We start from the raw sequence: 20,391 nt of genomic DNA, 5'->3' as shown, positions 1-20,391 counted from the left end.
GAGGGTAGTCTCCGCCTTAACTCTTGCTGTATCTCTTTGGCACTCAGTGGATTCCCTGCCTGGACTCCAGTGGGACGGGAAAGGACAGGATAGGACGGAAGGGGCTTGCCTGGGGAAGACCTGCGCTGGGTTCAGGTGAGTTGGGCGTTTGCTTGTTGAGCAGATCACCCTGGGAGTGCCGGTGACTGCAGTGCTCCCGCAGCCAGCTGCTGCACGCCAGCTGCTCGCCGTGCTCTGGAGAGCGGGCCAGCAAATCTGCAAGGGCAAAATCTTCCCAACGTTAGGCAAAGGAAAAGTGAGATGGAAAATAAGGAGCAAATAATCAGTTTGGATCAACCCAGGGAAGAGGTTTATCTTTCAATGGTTCCTTTGGAAAACGAAAGGACAGGCTGAGATGCTGCTCAGGGGGTGCCAGGAAGCTGAGAGCAAAGACGTGCCTGAAGGATGAGTAATTGGTACTGAAGGTTGCGGCAGCAGAGAGAAAGGGAAAGAGTGATAGATAAGTACTCAGACAGCAGAAAGATTGGGGAGAGAGATGAGAGTGAGTGAGACAGGGACAGGGATGAAGGGCAGAGATAACTGGTTGATAATAGGTACAGGAGCCAAGGTGCTAGGAGTGGAGTAGGCTGTAGGCATTCCAGCTACTGCCAGCATGAGTCCTCTCCTCCTGTGCTGCCCTGCAGAGGTGCTGACCCTAGTGCATTGACTTGGGGGCTGCAGTTTTAAAAGATGTGCCTGGGAGTGCACTTCTTGTTCTTCTCGCCCCTGAGGTTTCATCAAATTTGTTCCTGTAGGGGTGAGGCAGGGAGACAGTTTCTGCATGTGCTAAACTCTTGGGATCTGTGCGCATATTTGTTAACAAATGCAAGCAGAATACATGAGGGTTTCATAACACCTGATCTGTGTCTTCTTAAATCAACAGTGCTTTTAAAGTAATCACTACTAATCAGGGCTTTCATCTCATGCCAGTGGAAATGCCATTGCCCTAGTTTTTCCTCTTTGACAGCAGCTGATATGAGAGCCTGAACCTTGGACCTGACCTTTGCAGCTCTGCAACAGCCCAACTTTGCCGGATTCATGGCTGCAGATGCGGTCCCTGCAGAGGGCAGGCTAAAGAGCCTTGTGCCGTATCTCTACCTGACCGTGCTCATGGGCAGGGCTACAGAAAAGTTTCGGTGCCCGAGCCTGGAGAGCAGGTGCCTGGCCCCTCGGAGGGTGCAGGTGGGATGCAGTCCCACCACATTACAGTGTGCCATTACAGCAGGAACTGCTGGAAAACGCTCACGGCACTGCTGGAGTCATGGTGTCCATGCGCCTCTGCCTGTGCTGATTTCACCTGATATGACTCATCCTGAGCAGCGCCTGAAGATGGCTGAGCCTGCCCAGGATGTGACACAGGGTGCTGGGATCCTTCTGCAGGGCTGAGCAGGGAGCACAGCGAGGGGACAGTCATGGCAGGGAGCCCCTGTCACCCTCCTCCTCACTGGCTGCACACGTGTCTGTGCTGAGGGACCGGGCTCTGCCACACACGTTGCTCGTTCCCCTCATCCTCCCTGCTGGGAAGCATAAGGCAATGTGTCATGCCTCAACCTTGCCTACCTTTTGGAAGAGTCTCGCTTGAGTGCTCTTCCTCTGTGCTCCCTGTTTCTTTCCCATCACTGACAGCAAGTGCCCTCAGGCTGCACTTTTGGGAGGTCAGGCAAGGTGTGCCTCCCTGGAGGAGTTTAGATACAAGTGCCGAGAGTACTGTGATGCCAAATTCCCTGTGCTGCTCTCCCACCTCTGAACCACCGGCTGCAGTGCTGGCTCCTCTGCTCTCCTGCTCCAGCGGCTTTGCTTCTCACTCTTCCCTGGCCCTCACCCCCAGCCTCAGGCTGTGCTGGAATGGCAGCAGGTGGCCAAGCTGCAGGGCTGGGGGCTGGCAGCCTCCATCTCTTCATCTCACCTGCCCAGGGCTGCTGGCTGGTGTCTTGCTCTGTGAAATTGCTGCCTCAGAGAGGTGGCAGCCCTGTAGGCATCCTGCAGACTCTGTCCTGTCCCTGTGCAGCACCTCTGGGCTGCACCACAGGTCGCTGCCCTGCTGTGCAGGGGCCTGTTTGCAGGAGCCAGCATGACTTTTCACCCGCTGTGCCATTCACCTGCTCTGCTCCTCCAGCCAGTGACAGGAGCTGCGCTGGCCACATGCTTTGGCTGCACACAAGGACCTCTGAGCCAGCCTGATGCAGCCCCAGGACTTCAGCCAGACACCTCCAGCCATGAGGTAGGTGGCTCTAGGGACTCCACTGGGGCCTGGATCTGTGTCTGTACCAGACCTATCACTGGTGCTCTGTAAGAAGGATGGATCCTGCTGTGGCTGGCCTTCCTGCTGTGCTGCACTGGATACAGCCAGACTATGGGCTTAATGGAGGTCTTGAGAGTATATGGTTTGATGCAAAGGCTGGTTTCTGGTCATATTCAGATACCATTTATGGACTTCATCAGTTAGTCCTGTTTTTTTTCTAGGCTAGAGAAAGAAACAACCTATGCGTCTCTGTAGCCCGCAGCAGGGCTGGTGAGCCATGGACACCAACAGAGACTGATCTGGCCCTGGGAACAGCAGCCTACATTGCTTTTAGCAAGAGATTTGCCACTGATCCTCAGGAAAGTGCAGGCACTGTTAGGGGCTTTGGAGGCTCTCCTGTCCAGCAGCAGAAGACAGGGCAGGAGCCATTTGGCACCCTCCTGCACTGGGTGTGCTCTGAAGGGTGAGGTTCTATAATTCTTGCAGCTTGTATTGCAGATGTTTGTGTCTTTAGTAAACTCACAGTTGCTCCTTAGCTCACTCTTTCTGGTCTCAGTAAGTAGCAAAGTCACTGACTGCAAAAGCAGTGCTCTTATTTCACATTGGAGAAACACAGGTAGGATCTGATTCTTGTATCAGCCTCCTGTGCCTCACGAACCTTGCTGAACAGATGCTTTCAGAATACCCTGCAGCCCACAGAACCTGGAAGTTAATTGGAAAGTGTAAAGAAGCCAACTAACTTACAATTGCTTGAAATGAAAGGCATTTTAATTTCATCTGCTGTCCTGGAGTTGATCAGTTTTTCTACATCTTTCCTTGTCTTTCTCTGATATGCAGCTGGAGTGAGCCATTCTCCAGCAGCATTCCCGTTTGGAAGCAGCTGTCCCTGCTCCTGTAGCTGCTCTTAGATTGGCCGGAAAGCACGTGCTTCCACTGCTAGTGTTTTCTTGTCCATCTTGCAGAGATGCCCTATTGCAGTAGCAGCCCCCATGCACTAATTCAACCGTGTTGTTTCTTAAGCTGTACCTTGGCTCTGCTCTTCCTCGCTGAGCCCTGATTTCCTGTCTCTGCTCCCACAGTCGCCCCCACCTCCTGCCATCAAAATGCAGCGCAGGGTTTCAGCTGCCGACTAACTGCTGGCTCTGATTGTGCAACCAGAGAATTTTCTGTGTTGTCCTGCTCCTCCTTTTGTAACACAGCCCAGTCTTCTTGCTTCTTGATTCTTCCCTCTCCATCTTAAATTGCAGCTTACGTGCTTGCTTGCTGCTTGTTTCAACATGAAACCAAGAAATATAAATGCAGTGCAGCTGTCTGTGTTGTCACCTGTGATTCCTCATTCTGCAGTTCAGGCAGCGCCTTCAAGTGTCCAAGGGAGCTTTAACACTGCTTCCTCTCATAAATGTTATCAGCTGCTTTTTAGAGACATTTCTGTCTGCTGTTCTCTCTGTTTCACTATTCCCTCTGGAGATTGTGCTCCTCTCATTTGCCTTATGCTAGAACAGCAGAAGAGGTCAAGCGGAGGATGTGAACTTCCCAGCAGTATGAACTCTTGTCTGACAGAAGTCAGGAACAGACAGTAAGCTTGCAGGAAGAAAAGCTTTAGGAGAATTGCTATTGGCTTCTTCCTCTGGCGCCAAAACTCCAGGTGGCTTCTCTCTCTTGTCTCTCTCTTGTTCCTTGCCTCACCTGAGTAACTTTAAAAAAGCCCTTTTTTACCCTGAGAGAGGCTGAGGATAGCACTATGTTTTGGTTCAAATGATACTTTCTTTCTCCTCTTTTTATTTCTACCTCCCACCTTCAGTGGCATCTTGTTTCCAAACAAAGCCAAAAAATGCTGTTCTGCATATCTGCATTGTTTGTTCAGCACATTATAGGCAACTGCTGAGTGACCACTTGGTTTGCCTTGCCCTTTGTGACCACTCTTGAAGGATCCCATGGTGGTAGGTGTGGGGCAAACACAGTCCAAAATTTGTGACCAAGGGGAGACTGTGTTGCCCCATTCAAATGTTCAAGAATGGAACTTGTTGCTCTGTGTCTATGGCTGCCTGCATGCTGCCTGCTCTCTTTCCAGGTCCTACATGAACCCAGGTGTATTCTTATATTCCCAGCAATAAATATTTTGGGAAAAAAATATGGCTAACTCCATGCAGCAAGCCCAGCACCAAATCCTGTACCATTTCCTATGGAGCTGCATAGAGGGAGCCCACTACCCTCTGTGGGAAGATGACAAACTACAGGTCATTTCTGTGAAGGGCAAAAAAACCCATCTCCTCCAAGTGCTGAGGGCTGAAAATACAGCAGAGCACCTCTAGAAGGGACCGGTGGGGTCAGAGGGAGCTGAGGAGAGAGGGTGGTGGTGGTGGCGGTGGCTGAGAGCGTCCAGGAGAGGGGTAGACTGTGGATTGCATCAGATGGCATTTTAGCAGTTGGGAAAACTTCATGGCAAAGGGAAAAAGAGGCTGGGAATGAAGTAGTCATAGGATTTTTTTCCAAACATTGGTGAAGGAACAGCAGAAAAAGTGCAGGCGAGCAGTGAGGGGCACAGTCTTTACTCCAAACTCATGTATTAAGGAGAGGGCAACCAAAGGGAAAGGAAAATGTTTGCCTGTTGGGGAGCATGTAACACAGTAGGTGGCTGTGACTGCTGTGGGAGAACCAAATTGTTCCTAGCTGGAAACAAGAAGTTATTTGAGTCCCCATCTGGCCTGAGAGCATATAGAGCCAGGGGCACAGGAGGATTAAATGTTCAGGAAAAGAGCCAGGAAGTGTACGAATAGGTTTTCTCATAGAAACAGCAGGCAAAGCAGAGAGGGAAGTAGTGGGGATGTGTAACGTGCATGGCTTTGTTTGGGAAGGGAGAAGTTGTAGTTCATGCCATGAAGGGCCAAAACTTTGGGCACCAGTTTAATCCACCCTCTGTTCCCACTTGAAAAGGTTTGATTTCATAGCCATAGCTTTCCCCCTTTTTAAATCAGGAAAATCAAGGCAGAAGTGCTGTGTCTCCCCTGCTGTTCTGTGTTTGTCCCAGCTGTGTTCCTCATTGCAGCATCCCAACTTCTATCCTTCATGTTGGCTTATTCAGGAGTCAGAGGACAGATACAGAGTCCAAGTCCTGGTCCAGGTGTCCCTGAGGTGGAGGCTGGTGACAGGGTTGGGGCTGTGGGCTGGCACTCATGCATTCCCTTCCCAGGGCTAGGTGAGAGGAGGTGATTCTCTGATTGTGATCCTCCTCTGCACCCATGTGTGAAACAGGTCTAGCAAAAATGAAATAAACCACAAATATTAGTAGAAATAGGCTGGCTTTTGGATCCACCTTACATTAAAAGAATAAAACCAAAGAATTAGCTAGTCTTCTCCTGCCAGCTTCTTGGGACATTCTCAATAAACCCAGACTTAAACATCATTGTAGTTGATAACGTGCCCTGGACTGCAGCAAATTAGACTGTGCCAAGGACTGTGACAGATCAAACACGTTTCATTAAGTACGTGTTACTTTATCTCTCACATTTGACAGTGCGTGGAGCTCTGCTCCTCTCAGAGATGAGGAGACTGTGCTGCAGCATCGGAATAAACTGATTAGCCAGCTGGCAGGCTTTGCTGCAGGCAGGCAGTGGGGAGAAAGGCTTTGCCTGGGCTTCAGAAGCTGAGAAATGGCTGGCAGGAGGACCTGATGATTCCATCTCCCGATCCAACCCAGCAGTAGGGCTAAGTGAAGGGGGCAAAGCTGGGACTGGAAGGACCTCTGTGCCACTGAGCTGCTGGTGAGCTGCAGAGCTGCTGCTGCAAGCCAGCATTTAGGGTGTGTACCTTGATTCCTGGGTTTCACCACCTTCCTTAAGTGTGTGGTTAGAGGTTTGTAGGAGCCTGTTAGAGGGCTGATTCACCTTCACGCTGGCATGCAGATCCACAGGTGTTGTAGCCGTTGGTGGTTTGGATCAGTGCAAGCCATACCAGTAAATAGGTGCTTTCCAGCATATGGACCATAAAGGGCAAGGGCTGGGGATAAAACAGAGGTTGCTTCCTCAGTGCCCTCATTCATCTGCATTTGACACGGAAACTGGTTGTACCCACTGCAGTACTGCCCACATTTAAGCTCTTACTGGCAGTAGCTCTAAAAACCTCTCAAATTTAACAGGAACCAGGATCTTTCTGCCATGCTTTCGAAGAGGAAATTACATTAGCCTGGAGGATGGTCTTCACTGGCCCCTGACTGCTCTCCTCTATGGTTTATGTCCCCCTGTTCTTGTTGTAGCCTCTCTTACGCTGGTTGATGTCTTGCATGAGACTCGGTCCTCCAGTCAGAGTCCATGGAAATCTGCTGCTGATAGCAAAGCAAATAAGATGAGCCCTTCAGGAAAGCAGATGGGGGAACAAAGCCTGTTGCCTAGGGCATTTAGAGAGCAATTGGTGTATTACACTGTGAGATCTGATTTCCTTTCTTTACTTGAATAACAGGCAGGAAACATGCCTGTGTCAAAGAACTACTTGTTTTGCTGTGAACATTCATTAGAAGTTGTCTTTTCATACACAAGCATCTTTCTTTGCCCCAGGGCCTGATATATCCAGAGGGTTAGCGTTTAGGAAATAATTTCACTTACAGAAGTAAATGAGACACTTTGGTAATGATGCTGTCTTGTATGGATAAGTGCAAGCATGGCCCACCAGCTCCTGTTCCTGCTTGCCTCCTTGAAAACTACACCACAACAAATGCCACAGTATTCCTTGGCTGCCAGGACAGTTAGGTATTAGGGTCTACACTTGCTCTTTCCAGTTAGGTCAGGTTCCCTGGTAGTCCCTACTCACCATGAGACGGCTCACACCTGGTGCTTGTCCAGAGGGACATGGCTGGAGAGACACCAGGCACAAGGAGGGAGGGAATCGTTTGCCATCATGGTCCTGGTGCGCCATCCTGGTGCAAAGGGTCAGCAGATGATTTGGTGGTCCTATAAGGTAAAGGACATCCAAGGTGATGAGGTCCTGCTCACCACTGAGGTGCTGACTGGGAGAGGTCCTTGGCCTGACCTGCCTCCAGAGCCAAGCTTGGTCTTTGCCTGGGAGAGAGCATTTAAATAGCCCAGAGCAGATGCAGGGGCAGTGGAAATGTTGAGTGTTGTGGGTGATGCAGATTGCTGTCCCTGTTGCTCCCTGAAGATGGGGATGTTCCTTTAGGTGGTACAGAAGGAATGAGAGATGTGCTATTAAAAAACTTATCGAACCACCAGCAAAATGAATTTGCAAGTTGCTGCAAAGGAACAAAGCCCTGATTTCTTTGCAGTCCCAGCTGATGGGAATGGAAGCAGAGATGCTGCTGCTTTGGAGAGACTTGTTTTCAGTGTAGTTTCCTAATCTGAACAAAGAAAAGTGTATGTCTGGCTAAAGCCAGTCACTTCTAGAAAGTGAAGGCCAGCTTCTGCTCAGTAATGCCTCCAATTAGATGTACCTAGATTTAGGACTTCCTTGGCACGGCTCACCAGCTCCCCTGCTCTGTGTTAGGTCTGTGTTTTTGTCTGGACTCACATGTGCATCCCTATCTCAGGTAACTCATTAGAATGAGATCTTGAGGAGAAATTTTTTAGCTAAGTCAAAGGGAGCTTTCTCTCTTCACCTTTCAGTTTCTTCTCATAATCAAATGTCTGTAATAATGCAAGAATAATTCGGATAGAAGATTCAGTGTTAAGCACCTGTGTTAATTTTGACTGGATTTAAATTAATAGCCAATAAAAAGACTGTGAATGATAGAAAAATATATTTTGTAACAAGCAGCCACTAACTTTGCTTAATTAAGAAAATGCTACGTGCGATTCAGGATTTAGTGTAGACTGGAAAATGTCTTTCATGTGCCTCCCTAGAGGCCCAGCCATATTCAGTGTGCCTCTTTCAACAGTGACTTTGCTCTGTGTTTCCATGGCTGGGTGTTTTGCCCCTACTATTTTCACTGCAGTACCTGAGCTTGCCTAATCTCAGTACTCCCTTGCTCAGACCTGAAACACCTCACAAGCTGAGGCCCTTTTGCTCACCCGAGGGCCTTTGCTTCCTTGCCCTGTATTCTTTGCAAGGTTGGGCAAAGGTGGAGGACTGGTGCTGGTACCTCTTTATTGAGGAGAGCCTAGGCCAAAAAAATGTGTGTGTGTTTTGCTGAGGTGGCATGAATGTGTGGTAGTGAAACATGGTGTCCTGGTGGTCGAAGAAAACACTCCTAGCAATACCTTAAAGTAAGATGGTAGGTTGTCCATTCTTGTTCAGACTATTTATCCTATTCATATTTCTATCCTGCTGTCTGAAACCACTCTAGAAAGAGTTGTTGTATAAAGCACACAGGGAGGAGAAACTCCTTCTGCCTCCATTCCCTGCTTCAGCTCCAGCTCCTTTTCTCTTAGTCTGAACTGCTGGTTCCAAAGTCCCAGGCAAGCTTCCAGCAATGATGGAGGTGCAGAGCACTTAGTCAGGGGCAGATGGAGGTACACTACACTGGTGGTTTGGGAAGGATGAGGAATGGGGCTGTGGGGAGGGAAGGGTGAATTCTGGGATGAGTCCCATGAAGGGCTAGTGCAGGTGGGTTCTTCTCACCTGAACAGCAACTTCTCACTCTGTCCCTTCAGCTCAGATGTAACTTGTGGAGATGTAACTTGTGGAGAACACTTTGTGCTGACACTAAAGAAACCATCTTCCAGAGGATGAGGGAACCTCATGCTGATACTGGGAACACATCTATTGTGGTGTCTGGTCCCCTCACTCCTCTTCCCACAAGTGGGTCCTGCAGCAGCTCCCTACATCCCATGCTCTCCTTCTCTTCTGTCCCACAGAGCCATGACAAGAACTGTATCCAAGGAAGGAGAACCCAATGGGGCCACTACATCTGCTGAAGAGATAAAAGTGGAGGAAATGGAAGAGAGAGGCCAGTGGCAGAACAAAATGGAGTTTGTGCTGTCTGTGGCTGGGGAGATCATTGGCCTGGGTAATGTGTGGAGGTTCCCATACCTCTGCTACAAGAACGGTGGTGGTGAGTTCACAGCACACATGAATTGTTCCAGATCTGTAGGTATGACAAGAGACACGTGCATGCCTGAACCCATTTCTCCTATGCCCCATGTACCCTCAGGCACTCTCTTATTCTCTCCTTCAACAAGTTAGATCCTGCCAAAACTAGGAGGAATAAAAACTCAGGGGTGAATCCAGCTCCCCAGCGGGTACTCTTTCTTAAAACAGCAATCTCAAATCTAGACTCTTAAAAAATTGAACTCTAGTAACAACTTAAGGCTCTTGGGTATCTCAAGAAATTATTGGTCTTTGGAAAATACCAAATGCTGTGAGTGGTCAGAAAAGCCAACGGTGACCTCTTCCTACATATTTCCTTTTTCCTACTCCTGGTGTCAACTCCATCTTTTCAGGCCCTTGTTACAGAGGAGGAAAGGCTTAGATAGTGCTGGTATCCTTTGCTGGTATCCTTGCCAAGGCCTGATGGACCCTACGAGGAGGTTTCTGCCTCTTCCCCAGGAGCAATTTGTACAGTGATCAAACCACTGCTAGGGAAATACATCCCCAAAAAAGGTTCATTCACCTTCCCTTTTGTTTCTTTTCATGGCTCTCCTTTTCTCTTGCAGTAACACTTCAATAAGATCATTATATGGTTAAAAGTTAAAATTTCTTATAACAATAAAATGAAACTTAAGGGAATAATTGACTGTCACTAACTTTTCTTGGTGAATCAAAATCTAACTTTATAAAAGAAAAGGAGGAATAACAAATTACATGTCAAATACAGCAATAACTTCTCTTTTGTTCTTGTTCTCTAGAGACACCTTGAAATAATGCTCTGGGACTTGCTTTCCTCCCTCCTCTCTTTGAGCTTCCTTTCTCTGCAGACCATGCCCCAAAGGCCTTTCTTTTCCAAGGTGCCATGAGCTTTCACCAATAGCTGAGTGGCTCCTCTGTAATTTTTCCGAGGCCTTCCAAATTCCTGTCCTCTGTGCTGTTGCTGGAGTTTATCCAAATTAAACAAGAGACAATAAAATATGTCCTCCAAACCAGAGAGGGGCATGGTAAGAAATGGTTAAAGAAAATGGAATTGAGTTTTTCTTGAACCTGGGATGATTTTTAGCAGATCCTCCAATATTTTGATGGGAGGCACCAAGAGCAAGTCAGATGGGCGGGGGTTAGGAAACACTGGAGGTGCATCTGATTGAAGAGCCTGTTCTGCAGTGATGCTTTGAGAGAGGAATCATGGGGTTTGCATGGAAAATTTCTCCCTGAGCTCAGATGATATCTTTGCATAGTTTATGCCTGTGGTACCCAGTTCAGTAGTCCTTGCAATTTGTATGCTAATTAGCATAAGTGAAAAGGCTACTTTTGTTCACTTTAAATATCTATTGAATAACATTTTTCTTTCTAATTAAACTACTCTGGAATATCTAAGGCTGTGATTCAGAGGGCAACGAGGCTAGGCTTGGGAAAGGTTAGGATGGGAGAGTCCTTCCCTCACAGCTCACACATTCCCTTTGCCAAAAGTATGGTACTGCTGTAGAAGGTACTTTTCTCTCTCTGGGGCTCTAGGGAACCAGAACTCTGGTACAGGACAAGGCAGTGTCTTTCCCACGACACTCAAGGATATTCTCACTATTGGAAAAGTTATTGAAATTGCAAAAAAGGTATTTTCCACCTACAAATGCTGCATCCCTGTCCCACCCTCACCCCCCAAACTGGAGACTGCTGTCCTGTCACCTTTCTCCACCTTTGGATGTACTGAGATGGTTATACAGCTATAAAGACAGATGCCATGGAAACAATAGTGCTAATTTTCTGTAAAGTGACCAGCTGTAACCTTATCTATTGCTGCACTGTCAAATTTGATCTGATTGCTCAGCATCCTGAACTTCTTATTGACGCATAAGGGAAGAGCATCTGTTTCTGGGGGCCCCACTCAAGGCTGAGTCTCCTCCAGTGGAGCAGCAAATTGAGGAGAGGATCACAACAGGAGTTTCAGCTGGTAACTGCTGTGGGACAGTTAAGAGACACAAGACAATAGAGGTGTAAGAAAACCATTGTTGCTCAGAGACCAAAATGGGTCAATCTCTGCGACAGATTCTATCAGAAGAGAGGGTCTGGAATCTGCTGAAAGGGTCATCTGTGTGCAGGATAATAAAGCTGTCTTGCAGATTTGGCATAGATATCTTGCAGCACCGAAAGCAGCTGCTGCCTCTAGTTCAGGGCCTGCAGTTCCCATTCCCTACTCTGCAAACCAGACTGACCCCCAGAACCAGCCTCCTTCCCTCAGGCCCCAGGTCTCCTGCAGCTACACACAGCTGTGTTTAGGGGAAATTTGGAGGTTCTTTGTTATTGCAACACTGTTGGCTTAAAAACAAGGGCAAGTGTTCCTAGTTGCTAATTGTCACAGGAAGGAATGCCAGTGTGGATGCCTGTGCTGGCACAGAAGGAGAGGGCCTGGGGGGACAGTGGCTGAGAAAGGCACCCTCATCTTGGTTGCAAGCAGCTGAGATGCTCTCCAGGCACTGGCAAGAGAGGTGTTCACTACCAAAAGTTTATTGTATGAAGTGGCAAGACTGCCACAGTTGTTTCAGTGAGGAAAGCAGTCACCTTATCTTGTTTGGAGGGGAGAGGAAGTGTGAAAATCTACACTAAGGATGTGGAAAAAGTGAAATGACGGAAGGAAGGTCAGCTGTGAAAATGAGATCTCAGGAGTGGTTTTGAGCAGGGCAGTGAATATATTTGGTGTTTTGGTTTGGCAGCATAACTGAAAAGGCAGAAAATTTCAGACAGCTGAACAGAGCATTAAACCATTTTTTCAGGGCATTAAACTTTTTAGTTGTTGTTATTTTTGGTTTTTTTCTTATGCTTTGTTTATGTTGGTTATTGTGTCTGGAAAAAAGCCATGTTCTTTCTCTCCTTCCTCTTCCATTTTGACAAGGGTTAGTCTGGGGGCTATTTCAGGCTGATTTCTCTTCAGACATTTCTCTACATTTTAGCAAAAAAAAAGGATTTTGAAGATAGAAGTTAAACTTCTTCATTTTGAAAATGCTGGAAAGATACTCTTCCCCTATTTCCATTCTTCTGGTGCAATCTGCTTTCCAAATTTGACGTGAAATATGTCTCAAGTAAATTTATATCCTGGCAAATTTATTACTTACCAAGAAATGTCACCAGCCTCCAGGTTTGTATCCTCTGGGCAAGTGGGAGTTTTGCTGTGACTCTCATGAAAGGCAGAACAAATGTGGTTATGTGAAACAAGGAGTTATTTTGTTCACCCCATTCCTGCTGAAATCTGGAATGAGGTCAGGAGCATGAAGCAGGGAGAATTTCTTCAGCACTATACTTTTTTAGCTCCTTGTCTGGCTATTCCTTACCTCTAGGTTTTCGCCCATGCCAAATGCAGAAGCACCGCAGTAGCACAAGACAGACCACCCTTGTATTTTTTTCTGAGAAATGATGGCGGTGCAGGCCTTGTTTCTTTAGCAGAGGTTGCACGGTTAGTTCTGAGAAACATTTATGTTTATGTAGCTGATTCCAGCTGTGGTCCCAGCTACCTGGCAAGAGGTTGTGAGGATAACGTTTTTGAAGAGGTTTCTGAGGCAGCATTTTACCCTCTCTGCAGGAGCCTTCCTCATCCCTTATCTCATCTTCCTCTTCACCTGTGGGATCCCCCTGTTCTTCCTGGAGACGGCACTGGGGCAGTACACCAGCCAGGGAGGGGTGACGGCCTGGAGAAAGATATGTCCCATCTTTGAAGGTGAGTCCAGTTACAGTATTTACTGGCAACACTTCCTAACAATTAGTGGCTCAGATCCTTTTAAAAAAATATTATTATTTGGCTTTTCTTTCTGCTTTATTCTCCCTCCCATCCTCTCTCTCACAGCCTTGTTACTCCTCCTGGTGCCTGCTGTGTGCAGGGGCAGTTCCCTGACCCCTCTGTGTGTGAGTGAGGGTGTGTGGTGCTGGCTGGGGGCTGTGCTGGTCCAGCTGAACCACGACCTCTGCTTTGAGGAGCTCAGAGCCTGGGAGAGAGGAGAAGCAGGATGGCCAGCTTGAAGGAGGAAGGATGGAAGTGTCAATATACAAACACCTGTGTGTAGTCCAGAACAAATAGTGAGAAGAGGATGAGGAAAGCTGGTTTCTAGTGCTTTCCCTGCCGCTCCCGTGCCCAGGGCTGCTGTGGCAGCATTTGCAGGCTGACATCCTGCAAACTGGGGGAATCAGACTGTATGCACTGGTCTGACAGCCCAGAGATGGGATGGGGTTGAGGTTAAGCCACGGGGATAAGAACCAGGACTTCTGGGGCCCCAGGGAAGGTTATTTAATGGGATTATTGTATTCATGAATATAATTTCCTCAATTCTCTTGTCTAGGGGAGAGCTTATTAACCATGTTCTGCAGTTGGAGAAACCTGTGCTCAGGCAGAGTGGAGCTTGGTTAGTTTGCTCGAGCATGGGCATGCAGTGCTATTTGAAACTCCCTGGGGGTCTGGGACCTCCTGCACTGGAGACCCCTGTGCTCTGGCACTGGCCTGGAGCTGGACAGCAGTGGCATCTCAAAGGTCACTGACAACCAGTTTTAAATAACTGAACTGGGCCTTTCTGGCCTGATTACTCTTCTGAGGTCTTGATCAGCAATGGGCACAAGCAGGACTCAAGACCAAAGCTGAGCATGGTGTGTATCAGCTGTGAGGATGTTTTTTGCCTGAGTCTTTTCAGAAGTAAGAGACTCAGCTGCATTTCTTTTCTTCAGAGGCAAGAGCTGTATTTTTCTAAAGAAGAGGCACTATAATGCAGTGGCATGGTAGCCATCAGAAATTTATTTTTCAAAGCAGCGTAAGGTTTTCTGGCTGTTTCACCACAGACCTGTCTAGAGTTACCAACAATGTTTCCTGTCTGCGTGCACAGTCACAAAATCCTTCCTCTTTCCCTTATGTAGATCTTGCACTATCCTCTGGAGGGCCGTGTTGTTGGTGTTGCATCCTTCTTGCCACAGCATGACCTGTGTCTTTGTTCGGGGTTAAGTCTGATGTGTTTGGAGCTGGTTGCCAGTCCCATCCTCACCTCCTTTGCTTTTCTTCATAGGAATTGGATATGCCTCCCAAGTCATTGAGGGGTATCTGAATGTCTACTACATCATCATCCTGTCCTGGGCACTCTTCTACCTGTTCAGCTCCTTCACTTCAGTGCTACCATGGGCCACCTGCAATAACCCCTGGAACTCAGGTACACCTTCCCTTGGTCAGCTTCTAGCTTCTCTCCAATTCCCAGAAATTATTTGTGTTTTGTTGAAAATATTTTTTTTTTTGTTTGGATAAGAAGCTCTCATGAGCTGCAATGTGATGTCACCAAAAAATAGGCATTTTCTGGCAAGCAGGAGAGGTGAGTGGTAGAGTTTTCAAGCCAATCTAGAGCCCTCCTCATGTGGCAGGAGCTTTTTATTAGCTATTATGGTACAACAGTTTATCTTACAGTTCCCTTACTCTACCCATTTGTTTGGAGTTACTGGGACGGTTGTTGCCAGTGCCTGAACAGTTTCCTCGGTGCACTCAGCTTTGGGATAGATCAGGCCAAGCCTGCACTGGAGGATTTTGCCAGTTCATGTCTCCCAATGAAAGAACCAGTAACACAAAACTCTTAAGGGCACTGTTTTCCTGGTTAATCACATCCACACAGCCTCCATACCGTTACATTCAGCAGGGGTCTCATCTCTTTGTGCTCACAATTCACTTAACTCTGCCCAACAGAGAAGACCCGGCTTTGGCTTTACTCAAGGTGCTTGGGCTGAGCTTGGGAAGATGGGGTAGATGTGAGGTAATCCTCGTGAATGTCCTTATCAGGACTTTTTTAACATGTTGAACAGGTTGTTTTGCTTGGCAGCAGCTTGGTTCCCTCCCTTCTCCTCTTGCATCAGTTAATTTCTGCAATTAGTTAAATTTCTCTATCCTGTGGGCCTTTCACTAACAGGTCTCTCTGCCCTTCCATCCCAGCAGAAGTAACCAGCCTTTAGAAGAGCTGATCCAATTCCTTCAGCTTCCCTAGCATGGGTTTGTTTGTAAGGAAAGCCACGTATGTTCTCTTAATAGAGAGAAGCTTCCCAACAACAGCTGGGTTTCCTTGGTTTTCCAGTGGATTGTCTTTGGCTGGCAAAATGCAAGATGAGGTGCATTGGATGTGTGCCATCTCCTCTGTTTTTAGTTATTTCACGCTCTGTAACAGGGTTGGGGATGGCAAAGGAGAACAGGAAGGCCTTTGTGGTGTGTGTGAACATATGCATGCATGTGTGGACAGGGAATGGTGCATGATGTGGAAAGAGAATGGGATTTTCTATCCTGGCTACTCATAGTCACTATCCCTTGATAATGTATATTTTGCAGCCATCTGTTTTCAATTTGGCAGGGAATTGTTCTCTCCTTCCCCTCTTCCCTTCCTGAAGCCTTTGGCTACTGCTGGATTGGGATTCATAGCTGGGGAGAGGCAGAGTTTAATGTGATGTTTAATGAGATGCAAGAATTTAATGAGATGCTCTATAGCACAGGGTGAAGGGTCTGTGTTCTGCCAGAGTGAGGGTTAGGATCTAGAGGGCAAGGAGCATCCTTCGTGGAGGAGCCCTAGAGAATTTCTCACCTCATCAGCTTCCTTTTCTTTTGGTAGATCTCTGTGTGGACATTCTGAATAGATCCAGCCTGGACAACAGGACCTTGCCAGCGAACGCCACCTCCTCAATGATTGAGTTTTGGGAGTATGTGATTGTTTTCCCTCTGTTCAGGCTCGCTCTCATCCAAAGGCTCCAGCGGCAGCAGTGCCTGGGCAGGGGGCTGTGTGTCTGTAGGAGCAAGCGAGGTGCCACGTGTCAGATCTGAACATGGGGAGCACAACGAGCTGCCAAGGGGATGGGCACAGAGCCCAGGGTGTGAGGGCTGGGTACACCTCAAAAGCAGCTCACTGCATGCCTGCCCAGGGGTGCTCATGTGCACCTTGAGGGTGTGTTTGCTTTCTGGCACTGAGCTGCCTGGGTGAGTGTGGCCACTGGGAGAGGCACCAAAAGCAGGCGAGGACTTGCTGCAAGCAGAGGTACACGTGGTAGGCAAATGTGAGAGGCCAGGGCAGACTGAACAGTCCTCCACAGTGAAACACAAAGTGGAAAAACTGCCTTTTCCCTTCTTTTGACCTAGTCCTGCTTGCTGTCTAAGGGAAGTGGTCTATCAGGCTGTTCAGGATCGTCCCTGGAGGGCAGGGATCTGAGATGGATGCATGAGATGCCAGAGAGGAATTTGAGGAAGGAGGAGAATTTTGAGGAACTTGGGGCTGGAGGCACTAAAACACAGTCTGAATGAGGGGTCTTGCAGCAGGCCAGACAGTGTCCCAGATAAGGTGGTCATCGGTGAAGCCACCCGACCACCCCATATGCTACTGAGGAAAGTCTTATAAAGAAGAGGGCTGTCAGGGACTCAGCTTCAGCAGTTGGGTTTGGGTGTTTTCCCCATTTCTGGCTCCTAAAGTACCTTTGAAAAGGTTGACTGTCCTTTGTTTGTTGCAGCCACCACAGGGCACGTAGAGATGATAAATTCCCATGGTTGCAGAAAGTCTGCACAGTGCTGGGTCCCCTCTCCTGCCCTGTTCCTTGCACATACTATTTAGTGAGAGCTGAGACCCCTCTGAAACAGTTGTTCAGGTTTTCTGTGGAGAGCACAAGGGGACACTGAGTGGACTAATTTGGAGCAGGATGTGCAGAGGAGTTGTAAATGTGGGGTTGGGCTTGTGGGAACTGCATGAGCTGCAGTGCTGAGCTCTCATGTGGCCTACCTATGATGGTGAATCGTCAAGCAAGGAGGCTGAGGGAAGGGCATGGGAATCATAAAGATAATTTATGCTTATATATAGGGTGTCTATAGCATATGGGGAGAAAGAATGGTGGCCATGGGCTGATAGTGGCTTTGGTGGCCTGCTTTGGATTGAGTTGTCTCTGCTGGGGAGCTGCCAGGCTCAGGGAGCGATGGGGAGCAGGTGTTGATTTTGTGTGGTGTGGGTCTGACAGCCATGGCACCATGGGTTTGGAGAGTGGGAGGGTTTGGGTCAGCTACAGGACATGGTGGAGCAGAGATGACTAGAGAGGGGAGCCTTAAGCAGAGCTGGCATGATTTGCATGGCTGGGAGCCACGGGCAGATGTATCGTAGATAGGCTGTTAAGTCTTTGGATGGGGTAAATGGGAAGGGTCTGTATGGGTGAGTGGTGTGGAGTGTTAATGCTTCTCTCCCTGTCCCTGGACACTGGCAGGAAGCGAGTCCTGGGGCTCACGGATGGTATTCACAAACTGGGCACTGTGCGCTGGGAGCTGGCTCTGTGTCTTCTGCTGGCGTGGACCATCTGCTACTTCTGCATCTGGAAAGGGGTCAAGTCAACAGGCAAAGTAGGAATGGAGATTATCCTCCCAGGTCATAAGCCTCCTTGTACCCATCTTATATTTCTTCCCCAATCTCTTTCCCTTCTACATGAAGTAGAGGCAGGAGACACAGCACCAAAGTAAAACCTAAAACCTGTTGGGGCCATGCTGATATACACTAGTTGTGTCTGAACCCTAAGAGGAAGAATAAATGAGTAGGTCCATCAGGGAGGGGAGAATTGGGAAAGAATTGCGAACTGAGGGGAGTTTTGAGTCACATTTTCCCTTGCAGATACCCACAGTGGTTGATGGATACTCCCCAAGTGCCCTTGGGAATCATGCACTCACCACTGTGTTGTCCTGCTGTGGCTTGAGGGTGTTTTTAACAAGATCCTCTGCAGTGACAGACTTCCCATCCCTGGCAATAATTAAACACTTGAGCAAAACAGACAAGCTGCTGCCTATAACCAGCTCAGTGAAAAGATAATGAATCTCTCCTGCTTCTTTGTCCTGCAAAGCACTTGGGGTGGGAAAAGTGTCCTTGTTCTCTCTTTTGTGCTCCTTCTGGATCTGCGGGTTTTGGGTCAGTTGGTCACTTTCTGCATTTTGCTAGTGGGGCTGGAGCCAATTGGGATGAGCCTGAGGTTCATCCTGTAGAGCAGATGGACTGATTCTCCTTTTGGAGTGAGTGAGTGTTTGATGCCTTGGGCTGGGTATTAGGGACACTGCCATGGCCTTGACTTGCTCAGGACCTCTTTCTTTCCTGGAGTTGCAATGAGATGGTGGATCATTAATGATGATTGATGATTAGTCTTGTGGGTGTCCAGGAGATGTCCCAATAGCAAAGGAAGGGAACTAATTTCTGCAACAGATTTCTTCCTTCAAATCACTACTCTTGACAAGTGTTCCGTTTCGTACTTGTCACCTGTGTTTCAGTGTCAAATCCCATCTGCTACCTTAAAACTGCACTGGACACCCATTTCAACAGAATGAGATAACTTGCTCCCCTGACTAGATTTTTCCCAGTTTTTGCTGATTACTGGTTCTTGCTAGTCCTGACTTGTTGTCCACCATTTCTCAAGGAAGGAGAGCCAGACTCCACATTTATGGGGAGAGGTGATGGATGGTCTGCATTTTAAACCTTGAATCTCTGATGCCCCCTAATTTGAATACCACAGTGCCATCTTCACAAGGGATTGGGTCCGACAGGCTGTGATCTGCATGGAAAAATAATTAAGTCTCCCGAGGTTCTCTTTAGCTCTCAGACTTGTCCACTGAATTTCTCCTTTGCCTCGTGCTGCCCCAGTGTGCAAAACTTATCTGCACAAGGCGAAAGCTTAAGTAGCTCAGTCAGGCTGATTTAGCTGATTTGGTTTGGCAAAACCAGACCAGAAAGTGAGAGGAAGCAGTGACTACATGTAGTAAATGGAATGGTCTTCCTGAGACTACAGAAGACTTTTCCATCAAAATTTTTAGGATACAGGGCTATTGGCTATTTACCAGCCAGGTGTTATGGATGTGGTGCAACACTAAGGGAGGGGTTTCTGTCCCCAGATATACTACAAGTCAAACAGGCCAGTTGTCTTCTCTGCAGGCAGTAATTTTGAGTATTACAGGGGCACTGTCAAAAAATTCAACTGCTCCCCTCTTTTTCTTTGCTGACAATGTACTAAGATAAGCAGTGGGAAAGACCCAAGAATTCTGAGTAGGTGCATAACTTTGTTCAACAGCTCCAGATTAAACAGGAGGTTGTGCTTGCCTGAGAGGCTGCTCTAATGAGATAACCCTGCCAGATCCTTATGTTTGTGTTTCTGTGATTTAAGGAATCCAAACTTAAAGCAACCATAGTGACCTCAGGACAATAATTTCAAATAACTTCATAAAGACTCATTTTCTTTTAAAAGCCTTTATCTTTTATTCATTTTGCCCTATGTTTCTCTTCCTTATGCATTCAGCTGTTGTGCATAAATGTTCCTTAAAAGTGATTTCTGAAGGTAGATTTTAATACTTGTGCCCAAAGTACTGCCATTCTCATTCAATCAGGGAACAGCAAAAGTACCATTTACTGTGACTTATTTGACCAATTATTACTAAGCACAAAAAAAGTCATTTTAGGCCCATCACTATGAATCCATGGAGTAAACAAGCCTCCACGTTACTTGGATGAATTTTAGTAATGAATAAATATTAGGAAGTTGCAACTTGCTGACAAATATTTTGCAAATAGAAAAAAAGAGTAGGTTATATTGAGCAATGGTTTAGAGATGATTAATTCTACTGTAATATCTATTTACATCACACACAAAAAGAAGTAAAAATAGGTATTACGAAAATAAAAGTCTACATTTTCTTTAAAGGCTTTGAATTGCCCCCATTTTTTACCTGTGAGCTCAGAGGCATTGAAGGGATGAGAGTGATGCATGAGCACTCCTGGAAATGAGACCCCTCATAGGTGTCTCAAGTTGGAAAGCAAAAGTTGGTGTTTAATTTGGAAAACTCTCGCTGGGCATAGGACCATTTTAATAACTCCTCGTTAAAACTCAGTGACAGGAAGAGATCTGGGTTTCTTCTGCAGCTTTAGAAAGATGAAGGGAACAGCTGGAGAGCAGGGAAATCACACTGTCTGGAAAGAGAAAACAAAGCAGAGCAACCAGTGGCAGAGTCTTGAATGAAGAACAAAATGTCAATTGACTAAACCACCAGTGAGATGTAAGCTTGGTTAATTTCTTTCCCACCCCTCTTC

The 20,391-nt window shown here is 47.3% G+C and overlaps 1 protein-coding gene across 7 annotated transcripts in view; it reads left to right on the top strand.

The window, feature by feature from the left end:
* The window catches only part of LOC125324325 (sodium- and chloride-dependent betaine transporter-like), a 65,545-nt gene that overhangs the window by 6,506 nt on the left and 38,648 nt on the right, over positions 1-20,391 (top strand). For 5 of the 7 annotated variants that reach the window (XR_007202930.1, XR_007202929.1, XM_048299986.1 and 2 more), the window contains exons 2-7: positions 48-135; positions 9,085-9,281; positions 12,888-13,022; positions 14,350-14,490; positions 15,919-16,006; positions 17,543-17,675. Coding sequence is in view for 5 of the 7 variants with exons in the window: in XM_048299986.1 (XP_048155943.1) it covers positions 48-135; positions 9,085-9,281; positions 12,888-13,022; positions 14,350-14,490; positions 15,919-16,006; positions 17,543-17,675 (782 nt within the window). In the remaining 2 variants the exon portion in view is untranslated. Of the gene's footprint in view, positions 1-11; positions 136-2,155; positions 2,261-9,084; positions 9,282-12,887; positions 13,023-14,349; positions 14,491-15,918; positions 16,007-17,542; positions 17,676-20,391 lie in introns of those variants that run through there. The other 2 variants (XM_048299987.1, XM_048299988.1) reach the window with 2 other exon arrangements.

The sequence above is a fragment of the Corvus hawaiiensis genome, chromosome 4 (assembly GCF_020740725.1).
Source record: "Corvus hawaiiensis isolate bCorHaw1 chromosome 4, bCorHaw1.pri.cur, whole genome shotgun sequence".
Lineage (NCBI taxonomy): Eukaryota > Metazoa > Chordata > Aves > Passeriformes > Corvidae > Corvus > Corvus hawaiiensis.
This window is presented reverse-complemented; position numbering and strand designations above follow the sequence as displayed.